At 40.6% G+C, this 16,769-nt stretch overlaps 1 protein-coding gene across 1 annotated transcript in view; it reads left to right on the top strand.

Moving 5' to 3' along the window:
* NOX5 (NADPH oxidase 5) overlaps positions 1–13,148 on the top strand; it is a 32,006-nt gene extending 18,858 nt beyond the window's left edge. Inside the window, exons 10-16 of the mRNA XM_032233174.1 lie at positions 1,994–2,119; positions 2,286–2,330; positions 3,315–3,439; positions 9,424–9,493; positions 10,643–10,742; positions 11,220–11,386; positions 13,017–13,148. Coding sequence (XP_032089065.1) covers positions 1,994–2,119; positions 2,286–2,330; positions 3,315–3,439; positions 9,424–9,493; positions 10,643–10,742; positions 11,220–11,386; positions 13,017–13,148 — 765 coding nt within the window. The remainder of the gene's footprint in view (positions 1–1,993; positions 2,120–2,285; positions 2,331–3,314; positions 3,440–9,423; positions 9,494–10,642; positions 10,743–11,219; positions 11,387–13,016) is intronic.
* The last annotated feature ends 3,621 nt before the right edge of the window (positions 13,149–16,769 follow it).

Here is a 16,769-nt window from a genome sequence, read left to right on the forward strand (position 1 = left end):
GGGTAGGAGGGGTTTTAAAGAGGCTGATTGTGCTTTTGCAGTCTGGCTTCTGGTTCTGGGTCGTGCCTCCTCATCAGTTTGTGTTTTTGTCTGTTTTCTTTGTGGATGTTTTTTGGTGATATTCTGTGTGGCTATTGTGGGGGTGGGCCTGGTCTCATTCATCATGTTTGGGATTCGTTTTTTAATAAGGGCAGGCTTCCAAAGGGCTGGCAGGCGGGAGGTATCATCCCGCCTGTTCATGCTGTGTGGGCGTTTTTCTATTTCGATTGCTTCTCTGCTTCGGCCTTGGCGATAGTTCTTGTCTTATTGAAATCAATTTTATGTCCTGTGGCTTTGAGGTGTTGGACCAGGGAAGAGGTTGGTTCCTCTTTTTTTATTGCATTTTTGTGTTCTTCAATGCGTGCACTTATTCTTCTGTTGGTTTGTCCGATGTATGTGGTGGAGCAAGTAGTGCATGGGATTTCATATACTCCTTGATTTTCTAATTCAATTTTGTCTTTGGGGTTTCTTAGGATGGTGGATATTTTCCGGTCTGTGCAGAATGCTGTCTTGATGTTGTGTTTGCGGAGGATTTTGCTGATTCTGTCTGTGGTGCCTTTTATGTATGGGAGGAGGGCTTTTCCATTTTCTTGTTCTCTGTCCTGGACTTTAGTGGGGGTTTCTTTTTGGATTAGGTTGGTGATCTTATTTCTTTGGAATCCATTGGATGTCAGTACGTTAGTGAGAGTGTGTAGTTCGGTTTTTAGGTGTTGTTCATCAGCTAGGCGTTTTGTTCTGGAGATGAGTGTCTTGGCTCCGGAATTGATCTGGGCTGGGTGGTGGTGTGAGAGTGCGTGCAGATAGCAGTTAGTGTGTGTTTTCTTCTGGTAGATGGTGTGTCCTAGGGAGCCGTTAGATTTCCTGTAGACTAAGACATCCAGGAAGGGGAGTTGGCTGTTTACTTCTGTTTCCATGGTGAACTGTATTTTGGGGTGTAGGCTGTTGAGGTGTGTAAGGAAGTTGTCCAGTTGTTCTTTCCCATGTGGCCAGATTATGAAAGTGTCGTCTACATATCTGAGCCAGAGTTTGGGTTTGTGATCAGATTTTTCTAGAGCTTGGGTTTCAAAGTTTTCCATGTAGAGGTTGGCAATGACAGGTGAGAGGGGTGATCCCATGGGTGCTCCTTCTATCTGTTTGTATTTTTGTCCATTGTAAATAAAGTATGTGTTAGATAGGCAGTGGTTGGTCAGATCAAGGATGTGTTTGGGGGGGTTGTATTTGTTTTGGATAGCTGTTAAGGCTTCTTTGATTGGTACTTGGGTGAAGAGTGATACGACATCAAAGCTCACAAGTAGGTCACTGGGCTGTAAGTTTATTTATTTATCAGCACAAATAAAAAAACACAAATATAACAAAGGCAACAGTAAAAATATTGGGTTTCTGTCGTGATGGACTCTTGTGACGAGCCGAAGGACAGATGATGGAAGCAGTTAGCTTCCTCCCATAATTGGGGCTTACCAGGTTGTAAAAAATCTAATAGATACCTTTCACCCTGGCTTCGCTGATAAACGGATAAGAGCCGGTGGCCTAATGGCTAAGATCTCTGCCTAGTATGCCTAGTGTGCAATATAGCCCAGGTTCAAATCCCAGTAAGGGTATGGCTAGCTGATGAGAGCTAAATAGCTTGAAATAGATCTATACTAGTCTCCCTTTATTTATTTATCAGCACAAATAAAAAAACATATATATATATATATATATATATATATATATATATATATATATATATATATATATATATATATATCAGTGGTGGGTTTCAAAAAAATTTGGAACCTCTTCTGTAGGTGTGGCCTGCTTGAGCAGGAGGAAGGGCTAGAAGACCTCCAAGATCCCTTGCAACTCTGTTACTCTGTTGCCCTTGTGTAGAAATGGCTGTAGTGTAGCACCACTGGCCTCCAACAGCTGCTCTGCAGCTCATTCTACAGTTCATCTTCATGAACTCTTTTCGCAGATGTGTCCCTTTTGTTCCTCTGATTTGGACCTGCCAGTGGCAACCACTAAAGATGAGATGATCCAAATGGTATCATACACACCCATCCAGGATTCCAGCATCACCGTAACAGATGAACCTGAAGAGGTGAGCCCATAAACCAGGGAAGAGAATTCTTGTGTACTTTTTTACATAAAGCTATGAGGGGGTGGAGAGAGGGGGGGGGAGGGAGGGAGGGATAGGGATGGGGAGGGAGGGAGGGAGAGATTGGTTATTTTCTATTTCAAAGTAGAAGCTATTTTCTTTTTGTCAGGTTTCTGGCAGGCCCACCAAGAACCGTAGGCTCTGTAACATCAAGGTAAGCTTTCCCTCACTGGAATTCTCTCTGTCCCCAAGAAGGTGCATTCTCAGTTTGATGGCCTGGCAAGGAATGAAGGGCAATTGTATACCAGGAGGAGGTTCTGACATTTGGGTTGTGTGGTTGCAGTGTGTAGAACTCAAAAAGAGTGTCCTTAGGGAGAGGAGTTGTAGATATTTATGGGTAAAAAGAGGTGGGATTTGAAACGGAAGGAGGGAGCCCAGTCCCTTCAATGTTTGGAAAAAAGTGCTGTAAGATTATATTTTCCTGCAACATTTGTCTCATTAAAAAGGTAGCACCATACACATTTTTTGCAAATGTTCAAGCTCCTTTGCAAAAGGCTGTAAACTCAGCAAGATTGTAATGCTGAGGACTAGGACACCTGTCCCTTTCCGTGAATCAAGCAGCACAAATATTCCTTTGCTTAATCTAGACATGTCCTGTGACTCAGTGCGGCTGGTGTGAACAACTGTTGAAATCGCCTGGCAGAGATCTAGTCAAGGCAGTGAACCACCATAGCAACTACAGTGTTCTAAGTACATTATTCCCACAGGATTTTATCAGTTCATTTCTATCCTGCTACCAAAATAATCTGTGGCAGAACCAAAAACAGTTGTCTGGCCAATAAGAGATCACAGGCCGATTTGGCTGAGCAATGGGAATTAGTTAACTCCTCTATTTGGAGTGAAAACAGTAGGAAACCATTTTTTTTTTTAGTGATATCGTCCCTGCGAAATCAAGGGGAATCCTGTCATTTTGTCATGCCTGTTTGCCCAGTACTGCGAACTAAAGAACTTATAACACAAACAAACTCTGTGTGCGTGTGTGTGTAATCTGTGCCTCCAGATGAGCATTAAAAAGCCTCATAGGGCTATAAAGTCTGCCTTACGTTCAGAAGCTTCTAGCTGCAAGGAGAATTGGTAAGGAAACAACCCACCCTTGCCAAGTCAAAACACACCCGATCCTTTTCCCTCCTCTCTTCAGTGTTATATCGATGGTCCCTACGGCACTTCCACACGCCGGATCTTCTCTTCAGAGCACACGGTGTTGATTGCGGCAGGAATCGGCATCACCCCTTTTGCCTCCATTTTACAAAGCATCATGTTCAGGTTGGTCTGCAAGAGGTTAGGGCCCAAGGCGCTAGCAAAATGCTGTGCTACCAGTGTCTGTGGAGATTCTCTGTAATCCAGGTCTTGGTTGTCCCAAAAGTGTTTTTTCGTTTCCTTTACAAATCTTTTTATTTCCATTTCATTCTATACAATCACATGTTTACTGTTCAACCGAGGCATATAACATTGGGTAATAAACACAGCCCTCACTTTTATAGAAAATGCCCCCTACAATACAAACCCAATATACCGCCTTAGCCCACCATACACCCTCTTTCATTCCCCTCCAACTTTCATTCTTCCTTCTCTCATACCCCTCTACACCTACTTCCCCTCCCCCTCTATCTAACCCTAACCCTATCACTCCCTCTCTTAATCCATTCCCTCCCTTCCTTCTCCTCCTCCTCTCTCTCACCCTCTCTACTCTCCTTCTTCTTTCACTCAGCTCCTCCCTTCGGTATACTTCTATTACCTTCCAATATATTCAGTTTGTTCTGTTTTGACACTAACATTTAAAAAACCACAGTATACAAGTGCAATCATGCTTTAAAATTTAACACATATTATATTTTCCCCCTCCCCCCTAGATCCCCACCTCCCTTCCCTCCCCCCGACTTCCCAGAGCCCATACATGGTATAACTTTTTGACAATCACAGTCTAAAATATCTCTACATTGAACTCAGCTTCTTGCTGTTACCCAAATTTTTAACAGTTTAAGTTATTACTAATTTTAAGTATAAGCTATCTGGAATTTCCTAGTCCCGTATTTGCTTTGTATATAATCAATCCATTTTTTCCAGTCTCATTTATACCTCTCATTTGAATGTTCTTTAAGATATGCTGAAATTTTTGGGAAGGGTAGTGCAGGCAAGAAGGTCTTGGAGATTGAATGAAAACTTATTTAGATATGAAAAGTATATTAATGATTGTAAAAAATTACTATCTGAATATTTTGTTTTGAATATGAATAAGGGTACATCTATGGAATTTGTATGGGACGCAAGCAAAGCGTATATGAGAGGAGTTTTGATGAATATAAATAAAACACATAGAAATAAGCAAGGGTTAAAACGAACAGAACTGGAAGAGGAAATTAAGAGAAAAGAGCTGGAGTTAACAATGAACCCAGACGATACAAAGGTTAAGGAAGCTATTAACATATTAAAATCTCAATTTGACATGTTGATCTCTGACCAGGTAGCTACTAATTTATTATATGCAAAACACAATACTTTTTGTAATGCAAACAAACCTGGCAGATGGTTAGCTTATCAGATTAGGAAAAAAAGGAAAACTCGAAATATATCTAAACTGATTTATAGAGGGAAGGAGGTGTTTCAACAGGAAGAGATTCAAAAGGCTTTCTGGGAATTTTTTACAGAACTGTATAAAGGGGATAAAATTAATGGTTTAGACATAGACAAATATTTAGACAAAGAGAAAATACCTTCAGTTAGAGAAGAACACAGGCAAAAATTGAATCAACCAATAACCTCGGGGGAAATCCTGCAGGTAATTAAGCAATTAAAGTCAGGGAAAGCACCAGGTACAGATGGCTTGACAGCGGTTTACTATAAAAACTTACAGTTAGAAATGGTAGAACCTCTTAGAGAATTATTTAATATGATTCAAACGGAAGGTAAAGTCCCTCCATCTTGGAAGACAGCGTTTATATCTTTGATACCCAAAGAAGATCAAGATACTACTCAACCCAAAAATTATAGACCTATTTCATTACTGAATGTAGATTATAAAATTTTTACTAAAATATTAGCAAATAGGTTAATGTTGGTCATTCAACAATTGATACATACGGACCAAACAGGTTTTATACAAGGGAGACAGATGAAAAGTAATGTTAGATTAATTATTAATGCATTAGAATATTTGGGAAAGAACAACCAGATCCCTGCTGCGTTTATATTTTGGATGCTGAGAAGGCCTTTGATCGAGTTAACTGGCAATTTCTGCTGAAGATACTGCAAAAAATGCAGATAGGAGATAATTTTTTACAGTCAATTAAAGCAATATACCAACAGCAAACAGCACAAATCATAGTCAATGGAAGTTTAACAGACTCTTTTCAAATTGGAAAAGGTACAAGACAGGGCTGTCCTTTGTCCCCATTATTGTTTATTATAACTTTGGAAGTATTGTTGAATAAAATACGGGGCTTGGATGGTTTAAAAGGGATCAAGATTAGGCAGCAAGAATATAGAGTCCGCGCTTTTGCGGATGATTTGGTCATAATATTGGAACAACCGCAGGAATCCAGTATGGTTTTAATGAATACGATTAATCAATATGGTCAAGTGTCGGGCTTTAAAATAAACTTAGGAAAAACCAAAATATTAGCTATAAATATGAATATTAAACAAAAGGAAGAATTAGGAGTGATGCTAGGATGTGAGGTAGTTAAAAAAGTCAAATATCTTGGAGTTAACATTTTAACTTCAAATGGGAAATTATATAAGCATAATTATGAACCACTTTGGCATAGCATACAGACAGAGATGAAAAAATGGGAGAAATTGCACTTATCTTTGCTGGGTAGGATAGCGGCAGTGAAAATGAACATTTTACCAAAATTTTTATTTCTCTTCCAAATGTTACCTATACTTAAAAAAGATGCGAACCTTTTAGAATGGCAGAAGGGTATCAACAAATTTGTGTGGGCAGGAAAGAAGCCGAGGGTAAAGATGAAAATAATGCAAGATGTACGTGAGAGAGGAGGATTGAAACTACCTAATTTAAAACTATATTATGATGCAGTGGCATTATCTGTAATTAGTGATTGGACTCATTTAACCAATGATAGAATATTGAATATTGAGGGACACGATCTGGTATTTGGTTGGCATGCTTACCTGTTATTCAACAAAAAATTGGATAAGAATTTTAAAAGTCATATTTTAAGAAATGCTTTATTGCGGGTTTGGAAGAAATACCAATATAAATTAAATGACAAGATACCCATGTGGGCAATTCCTAGACACGCAATTGAAAATATGAATACAGCACAAAAACAGGACAGAATTACTTACAGACAGCTTCTTACCTCGGAAAGGGGGGTATTACAATTAAAATATTTAGAGGTATTAAAAGAGGAGAAGGTAGTTCAAACATGGTTCCAGTATGGGCAATTACAGGCTAGGTGGAAAATAGACCAAAAAATTGGTTTTATCCAAGTTGAGGATAATCTGTTTAAACAAATAAGAGATCAAAGCTTAATGCATATAAAGAGGATATATAATGTATTAATACAGATGGATTCGGAAACAGAATTAGTTAAAGATTGTATGATAAAATGGGCTCAAAATATTGAGGAACCAATAATGTGGATACATGGGAAAGAATCTGGGTAAGAAATGTGAAATTTACACAAGCTCAAAATCTGAGAGAAAATTTTTACAAGATGTTCTATAGATGGCATTTAGATCCTAAAAAGTTGGCTTCTATGTATCCGAATGTACAGCCTAAATGTTGGAAGTGTGGTTCTCTTGACGCTACATATTATCATATATGGTGGACCTGCCAAAAGGTTAAGGCATTTTGGATAAAAATATGGTGGGTCATGCAAAATGTTTTTAAAAGAAGGATAAAGTTTATTCCTCAGTTATTTTTACTAGGTATATGTACTGACTTTACAGTGGTAGAGACCAATTTGATTCTGCACCTGATAACTGCAGCAAGATTGTTGGTGGCGCAATATTGGAAGAAGGAAGACTTGCCTACAATCCAAGAATGGACATTGAAAGTAACAAACTTAGCCGAAATGGCTAAAATATCGGCATATCTCAAAGATCATTCAAATGAGATATATAAACGAGACTGGAAAAAATGGATTGACTATATACAAAATAAATACGGGACTAAGAAATTCCAGTTAGCCTATGCTTAAGATCAGAAATGATTTAAACTGTTAAAAGTCAGTTCAGTAAGAAGAAGCTAAGGTCAATCTAGAATGTCATTAATTTCTTTATTTCTTTTTTCTCAATAGATTTTAGACTGTGTTAGTTAAAAATCCATACCGTGTACGGGTTCTGGGAAGTCGGGGGGGGTGGAAGGAGGAGGGGGGGTGGGGGGGTGGAGGGAGGGAGGGGTACACACAACAAAAAAAATTGTATTTCAATGTCTTAATGATTGACAAATGATGACATATTTGTGTTTTTTTTTTTTTAAAGAAAAATAAAAAGTTCTGTTTAAAAAAAAAAAAAAGATATGCTGAAATTTTTGCCATTTCGGCTAAGTTTGTAACCTTCAAAGTCCATTCTTGAATTGTAGGCAGGTCTTTCTTCTTCCAGTATTGCGCCACCAAAAGTCTTGCTGCCGTTATTAAGTACAGAACCAAATTAATCTCTACTGCTACAAAGTCACTACATATACCTAGTAAAAACAGTTTGGGAGTGAATTTTATCCTTTTTTTAAAGATATTTTGCAGGATCCACCAAATTTTTATCCAAAATGCCTTAACATTACGACATGTCCACCATATATGAAAATACGTAGCATCAAAAGAAAAAGTGTTTTTTCAAAAGGCAACAGGACTTTGGTTGTTTCCCTAAAACAAAGGGGGGAGGAAACCAAGTCCAATTGCCTTTTGAAAAAGCACTTTGGGGGCTGTATCAGGATGTTGTTTTCTCTTTTGGTTGGTCTTTAGTTTTAACTAGCCGATAACCTGGTGTTGCCCGGTATTTATTTATAGGGGGAAAATGTCTGGACCAAGGGGTGGCATTCAGCATTCTGACCAGTTCGGGAGAACCCATAATGGAAATTTTGAGTAGTTCGGAGAACTGGCAAATACCACCTCTGGCTGCCCCTGCCCCTATCTATTCTCTGCCTCCCATGTCCCAGCTAATCGGGAGGAAATAGGGATTTTGCAGTGGGGAGGGGATGGAGATTTTACGGTATCCTTCCCTTGCCACACCCAGCCAGCCACGTCCACCAAGCCAAGCCACACCCACAGAGCGACACCCACAGAACCGGTAGTATAAATTTTTGAATCCCAACACTGGCCAGATCAAATGTAATTTTTAATGTTGGATTTTCCCTCTTACCAGTGGGAGCCCCCTTGTGGAGTACCATGAAGCTGTTATCATGCCAACTTCACTGCATTGCACAGTAGAAGCCATTTTACAGCAGTACAGTAGAAGCCATTTTAAGGCACAACAGGCTGTATCTTAACAGAACACACACCCTGAGGAGTTTTAGGGGTGTCTACCCTCCACAATATTTGTTTCCAGAGAGTAGGTCATCTGGGTACCCCAATTTGGTTGAAATTGATCGAACACTCACACACACACAGAACCATTTATATATATATAGAAGAAGAAAGATGAAACTTTGCATGCTGCTTTTTCAAACATGATTAGTATAAATTTAAAAATTGGAGCACTTTTAAATGATTGGAAACAAATTTTGAGGCTAGTGAGTAAGCAGGCATTTAATGGCAGGTGAACAAAAACATATTGAAAGCATTTATTAATATCAGCCTATTCTGCCTTCTTCCTTGTGGCAGCCCCTCAAATATTGGAACATCGCTATCATATCAGCCCTAGTCCTTCTTTTCACTAGACTGGATATACCCAAATCCATATACCTGCACTGTTCCTCATATGTTTTCTCCTCCAGATCCCTAATCATCTTTGTTGATCTTCTCTGCACCCTTTCCAAAGTCTCAGTGTGTTTTTTATATATTGTAGTGACTAAAACTGGATGCAGTATTCCAGGTGTGGTCTTACTAAGGCATCATAAGGTAGTGTTAACTCTTCAGGTGATCTGGATTCTATCTGTTAATGCAACCTAGGATTGTGTTGGCTTTCTTGATGTCTGCCGCACACCCCTAGCTGATATTTAAGTGATTGCCATTTGGATTCCAAGATTCCTCTCACAGTTACTGCTATTGAGCCAAATTTCATCTATTCGGTATCTGTGCATTTGGTTTTATTTACTTTCTTTCTTATTGACTCATTTCTCTTCCCAGGCATCGTATGCGAAAAGAAGCCTCCTGCAGCCGCAGTAATTCTTTGGATGAGAATATGAAGCTTCAGAAGGTGAGATGCCGAGCAGTAGTCTTGAATTCCCTCAAAACAGTATTTTCATTTCTAAAGCCCTTGAAGCCATTGTGCCTGAAGGAATACTTCTCTCAGAACATCCTTACTATCGGAGGCCCTTGATCCTTTCCAGGTGAGGGTGCTTTACAGGATGACCCCTGAAGCCAGAAAGTCCTCCTTGCCTAGCCTCTAGCCCAATGGATGGGTTTTTGGGTGCCCATTGAAGGTCTGTCTACTCTTCCCTGACCTCTAACCTTTTTTAGCTGCAGTGCAGTGATTCTCTAAACTAGGGATGTCAAACTCAAGGCCCGGTGGCTGAATCCGGCTCCTGGGGTACTTAGATATGGCCCACACGGTCGCCCGCAGTGCTTCTGCCAGCAAAAATGGGCTCCCAAGCTTTGTTTTCACTGGCAGAGGGTTGCAGGAGGTCATCACAGCCGAAAAAGGAGCTCTGGAGTCAGTTTTAGCTGGCAGAGCACTTGGGCTACTGCAGTCGCCCCCAACAGGAGTGATGTCAAACTGACCACACCTACCCCAGCCATGCCCCCCCACAGGTCAAATACAACCCTGATGCGGCCCTCAATTAAATAGAGTTTGACACACCTGCTCTAAACACTTTATCTCCGTTAACAAGTAGCTGCTCCAGTATTTTTAATTGATTGTAACAGCTGTTTCATTTTTTAAATACTGTTCGAAAGCTAGCCTAGGAAAAGAGTTTTTTAAAGTACAGTAGTATTTACATTTGTAAATAAATAAAATGACGGCAACCCCAATTGGGATGGCAACTTAGTTGTTAAACAAACCAGTTGCTAAGTGAAACTGTTCCTGTGCCAACAGTCTTCCTTCAGCTTTCCTTTACTTCACAGACCTGTAAAGTAGTGGTAGGTTGCTTACCAATTTACTACTGGTTTGTTTGTGTGCGTGTGCAACACTTCTGTGCATGTGCAGAAACATCCAGGCTGATGGGTGGACCCTCCCGCCACCGCCACTACTGGTTCGGCCGAACCGAGCCAAACCAGGTAGCAACCCACCTCTGCTGTGAAGGCTATACATGAAAGGATTGTTCATAACGATGCCATCATAATGGCGAATGGTTGCTAGGATACAGCAATCACTATACAGAGATTCCCTCTTCTTTTTTTTCTCCAGGTAGACTTCATCTGGATCAATCGAGACCAAAAGTCCTTTGAGTGGTTTGTCAGCCTGCTTACCCAGCTGGAAGCCATGCAAGGGAGTGAAGAGCCCACGGGTGGGTGTCTGTTTCCTCCCGGTCTTTCTTTGCCCCCATCCCCACCTGGGCCCTTTGTGTTTTATGCAGGAAGGGCTTCTGCAGCTTTGAGATGGGACAAAATTGAGGCAAAATCCAGACAGAGTTTTATTCCGTTTCCTCCCCCCTCCTCTTCCCTTTAGGCAAGCCATCCCTTTTTGAACTTTACAAGGAATATCAAACAAGGGGACGAGGGACTCGTGGTAGATACCTTCCTGTCCATGCAGTCCTTCTTCTCATCCTTGGTTTCAACACTGATGCATAGGTGCTTTTTGCAAGCACATGCACATACAAACACAAACACACACACCTGAGCTTTTCTACCTGAATGGAAATCTTGCTCCAAACAGTTTTGCCCATTAGGTAAATAGTCATATTTTCATCAATGCTGAAGACAGAAATCCAAGGAAGGGGGGCATGATATGGTCTGCTAAATCCACCCGGTTTTCCAATTCCCAGCCTGTTTCCTGGAGATGCATTTGTACATGACCTCAGCACTTAACAAGAGTGACATGAAGGCTGTGGGCCTGCAGATGGCCTTGGATCTACTTGCAAAAAAAGAAAAGAAAGACTCAATCACGGGCCTCAGGACGAGAACAAAGCCCGGGAGGCCAGACTGGAAACAGGTGGGTTTGTCCTCTAAACCAGTAGTCTCCAACCTTGGCAACTTTAAGACCTGTGGACTTCAACTCCCAGAGTTACTGTAGCCGTTAGTATCTCACGGAGAAATTCCTTCCTTTTATGGCCAGACAACCCTTTCTGGATTGTCCAACTAAAAGGTTTTAATGACAAGCAGCGCTGGGACAAGACAAGAGAAAGTCTTCCAAACCAAGGAGCAACAAGCATCTTTTATAATGTATACCCTTAAGCAAGCAGTAAGAAAGATTAATATACCAATTAGCAAGATAGTGATAGCCTATACATCTGTCAGCAGTTCCTATCTAACCCTAGTCCAAAGACAGGTCAATTCTAGCTTTAGATGGAGCTGCTGAAGCTACCTGGATTTATTTTTTCCTTCGGACACAAGGTGCCATGAGGAGGAGGAGCACATCCTGGATCTCTGGAGAGCTAAAACTTATCCTGGATCTTAGTGCAGCTGCGCTATCCTCTTGCAAGCAGACATCTGGTTGCATCAGTTGAGGGGATGGCAACTTACTGGCAGGCCTTCAGATCTCAGCATTCCTTCCTTGGGGGTGGGGGGTGGGGTGCAGGAGTTGGAGTGGAAGGGTTGCAGCAGTTCACTCTTTAGAAATTGCTACAATCCAACAAATCACACCAAGCTTCCTCCTGAATTTGCCAACCTCTCAAAATCATTAGAACCTATTTGTGTACACTTTACATCACGTGGCATCTTTAAAGTCTCCCTTCTTTGCTTATTGCCAAGTTGAAAGCTACCCTTTGAGGGCAGTAGCCACATTTCAAGCATGCGAACACGCTTTGGATAGCCTCCCTCAAAAGGATGCTGTGGTAAAAAATGGTAGCCCTAACACAAGCAAAGGGATACAGAGAACTCTATGGCACGCTGTCCCAGGTTTTTCAGCTAACTTACGGGAGCTGGGTAATGTTCTATATAGTCATAAAACTAATGTGGGACAACCATAACAGGGCATTGTAGAGTTTTCAGTATCACTTTGTGCCATTGAGTGTCCACCTGGAGCTTTTCAGTCCAGCTATGTCTTGTCTTGCAAAGTACTGACTCTCAAAAGGCCCCTCCGAGCCCTTTGGGGGCCTCTTTTCCATGGATGAAATCTCTGGCACATATTTTTGAACAATATAAATGTTATCTCAAGAAAGGAAGACTGCAGGTCAAGAACATTGGTAGTCTGTAAATAACCTATGGATCTTTTCCTGTAAATTCAGTTCATAAAGACAAGGAAAGATTTTTAACATCCACATATATCTGCTAGATAAGGTCACGGGGAATGGTGCATCCAGTCAGCTGAGTCAGATCTTGGAATGAGGATCAGCAAACGGAAGCCTTAAGCAGAAAAGCAAAATTTTGTGTGTTCAATGAACTTGCTTTCCCAAGATAGTTTGATGGAGATAAAAATACCAGTTGCAAGCATCAGGAATCTGAGAATTAAAACAGCTGGCTGGGGGATTTCACAGAGCTATTTTGAGGTCTTACTGAGAAAGGGAGGAGACAGGCCTTTAGAGAGACCGGCTTAGAGCTCAATTGGATCGCCGTGCCAATTGCTAACAAAAAGAAAGCGACCATCTATTTCAGCTGCTGATGGCTTCTTCTCTCTTTCTCAGCTCTTTCAGAAAATCGACAAAGAAGACAAAGGAAAAGTCCAGGTTTTCTTCTGTGGCTCTCCGGCTCTTGCCAAGGTTGTCAAAGCTCAGTGTGAACAGTTTACCTTTCCCTTTTTCAGGGAAAACTTCTAGCTGTAAGATGTTAGAATTGTTTTTGTTCCTTTTGACCAATATGGTCATGTTTGTTTTTAATGAATTCAAACCTTTAAAAGAAAAACATTAGAAAACACTTGTGTCCCTTTATCACTATAAGTAGGTTGTATAGTCAGCCAAATGTTTACACTGGATTTGGCACTTCAAGTTCTTCCCAAGGACCTGGGACAGGCAGTCATTGTTTGATGGTGTTAAATAAAAATTATGATCATATATAATTATTACGTTAGATGATGATGATGGATATATGTATAAGGTTTCTACAGAGCTGGTAAGAATTTGTTTGCTTGCTTATTTAATACAACTAAGCCCATGCAAGGCAGCAAGTAAAGTAACATGTGGAAATAAAAATAAACGTAGATGTAACAAAGCCATTAAGCTTAATGCATTATGAATAATTGACAATGCATCAAAATAAAAAATACTGCAAAAAATCTTCTCTGAGGTTCTTTCTCTACTTGCTTTTAACCATGAGACAAACACTCCCAGGAAATCTTTTTTTCCCAAGGCACCGTGATGTTGTCTTTAATCTTATCCGGCCATAAAAGAGGTAGCTAGGGGTACCCCGGTTAGTGCTTTCCTCCCCTTATTTCAACACCTTCCAAAGGCAGTTTTAACGTAAAGGTAGAGGTTTAACCCCTGCCCAGTCGTGTTCAATTCTAGAGGAGTGTATTGCTCATTTTAGTTTCTTGGTTGAGGGAGCCAGCATTGTCCGAAGACATTTTCCATGATCATGTGGCCAGCATGACTATATGCCAAAGGTGCATGGAACACTGTTACCTTCCCACTGAATTGGTACCTATTAATCTACTTGCATTTCCATGCTTTCAAACTGCTAAAGCAGCAAGAGGTGGGATAAGTAACAGGAGCTCACCGTCAGGTCATCTGGCACTCGGGTCCTGAACCCGGCTGACATCTCTCCAACTGACAAGCTCAGTGTCTTTAACCTCTTAGCCATCTCAACCCGCCCCCCCTTTAAAGTTTCAAGGTGTGTAAAATGTAAGCAACATCATTAGGCTATGCATCGCTTCAGCATTGACATTGCTTCAATCTTGACAGCCCCAGTTTTATGCTCTTTGAGCCTGCCCTTTCAACTTAGACTTTCCCTTAGACTTCAAAGTATGGGACTTCCCAATTAATCACCTCTTATCTTGAAGAAAATTCAGATAACCAGTTCTGGATGTAAAGAGAGAAGTGCTTATTCAGTGTTTCTGGCTGACACAACCATAGCCTGTTCTTTTTGGCCTAGTTAGCCTCCTCTATTGCTACAGTATTCTGGTGCTGCCTCCCTGGGAATTTGACACAGTAGGGGACTTATGGACATGCTCAGATATTGAGATTCTAGAACGGGTATCAAACTTGCATCGTCACATGACTTATTGGGACTCCCCCTTCGCTAAACCGGGCATGGGCGTGGTCAGCATGTGACGTATCCGGCCCATTGGCCGGGAGTTTGACAGCCCTTTTCTAGAAAGAGGGCAGAGAAGAGCTAAATGTCTATGGAGATCCTCAGTCATCCAGGACATGGTTGTCTCAAAGGTACTTTTTCAAGAAGCAACTGGACTTACTTTCTCTTTTTTTCGTTTCGCTTCGCATCCAAGAAGCTCCTTCAGCAGAAAACAATCCCCTTATCAAGGAACTATGAAGGAGAACACCACACACCTCCCACCAATGCTGGCAGGGCAAGCTTCTGCATATAAGCAGGGGACAAATTCTGTATCAGATTAGCACCGATGATGTTATCTAACTGCGTAATGAGAAATCTGAAGTCACACAATCAAGGTCAGAGAGTACAAAGGCTTCCACTGTTTTAGCTGGGAAAACAGGACTGGCAGTGGGGAGAAGAGTTTGCAGCTTTATTTCATTATTTTCCCATTGTATCGCTTATCCTGAAAAGGAAAAGCTTGCAACAATATAGTTGTCAACTATCTGTGTTGACATTCCATGCAGAGCATCGGTGGAGCCGGATCTCAGTTTATAGTAGCTGGGTTGAGATGAATGAAGCTATTGGATAATGTGATTTATGACAGACTGAAGGGAGGACAGAAACATGGGCAAAGTTCAAAAGCAGATAAAGAAAGCAAAAAAAGATGGCTGTGAATAAGAAATGCCTAAGGAAGAATGCCTAAGGAAGCTGTTAATAAATCACTGCTTTTTGTATTACAATATCGGGTCACTTATTATGAAGCAGGCATCATTAGGGTACTTTACAATAGTAGCATTGTTGCCTATACTGTTGCAGGCTTTTTTTCATCAGATATTGGAGGTGTTTGTCTCTCACTATTGTTATTTTGCCTGCTTCAAATATATTTTTCAGCTCGGCTTTCTCCCTGCCAACTTCTATTTCTTTTAACCAGAAGAGGGAGCTCCAACATAAATGTTTGTTTAAAATTAAATTCAAACATCCAATCTCCTTTTTTAATTGAAGATTAAACAATTAAATATTAACAATCAACATTAACAATTCAATTAACATTACAAACAATGAAGAAGAGAAGGAGGGAATGAAAAGTAAAAAACAAATGACAAAAGATTTAGAAATCCCAACAAGATTATAATTTTCCAATATAACACACTTATAAATATCTGAATATATTATGTTGCTTTAACAGATTAAAAACATGAATATTGAGAACTGCAATCACAAGCCAATCATTGTCTTCCTACAATTTATTACAGCCCTTGCCCCTTGGAATGGACTGCAAAGATGTTTATATGTCAACAAGGTTCCTATATTTACATCTCTATGGTTTCATCTCTCTTAGCTGTGAGTTAATTTCCGTATTGTTGTAACCAGTGTAAAATCATTAAACAGCAATCTAACCTAGAACTAAGGAGGTATTTCCTGACTGTGATAACAATTAACAAAATTTGCAGATGATACCAAGTTGGCAGGAATAGCGAACACTCCAGAAGAGGACACAGAAGGATCTTGACAGACTTGAACATTGGGCCCTAACTATCAAAATGAAATTCAATAGTGGGAAAAGTAAGATTCTATATTTAGGCAAGAAAAAACCAAATGCAGAGATATAGAATAGGTGGTACATGGCTCAATAGTAGTAACTGTGAGAAAGATCTTGGGAGTCCTAGTGCACAATCACTTAATGAGCCAGCAGTGTACTGCAGCTGTCAAAAAAGTAAATACAGTCCTAGGTTGCATTAACAGAGGGATAGAATCAAGATCACATGGTTAGTACCACTTTTTAAGGCCTTGGTAAGGCCACACTTGGAATATTTGCATCCAGTTTTGGTCGCCACAATGTAAAAAAGATGTGGAGACTCTAGAGAGAGTGCAGAGAAAAGCAACAAAGTGATTAGGAGGCTGGAGGTGAAAACATAGGAAGAGGGGGGTCAACCTCTTCTCCAAAGCACCAGAAGGCCGGATGAGAAGCAATGGATGGAAACTAACCCACGAGAGAAGCAACCTGGAATTAAGAAGAAACTTCCTAAGAGTGAGGTCCATTAACCAGTGGAACAGAAGTTGTGGGGGCTCCTTTACTGGAGGCTTTCATGAAGAGACTGGACAGTCTCTTGTCTCTAATAATTGTACTATGGGGTCTCCTACTAGAGCAGGGGGTGGCTGGACTAAAAGACCTC

This window comes from Thamnophis elegans, chromosome 16 (genome assembly GCF_009769535.1).
Source record: "Thamnophis elegans isolate rThaEle1 chromosome 16, rThaEle1.pri, whole genome shotgun sequence".
NCBI classification, from domain to species: Eukaryota; Metazoa; Chordata; class Lepidosauria; order Squamata; family Colubridae; genus Thamnophis; species Thamnophis elegans.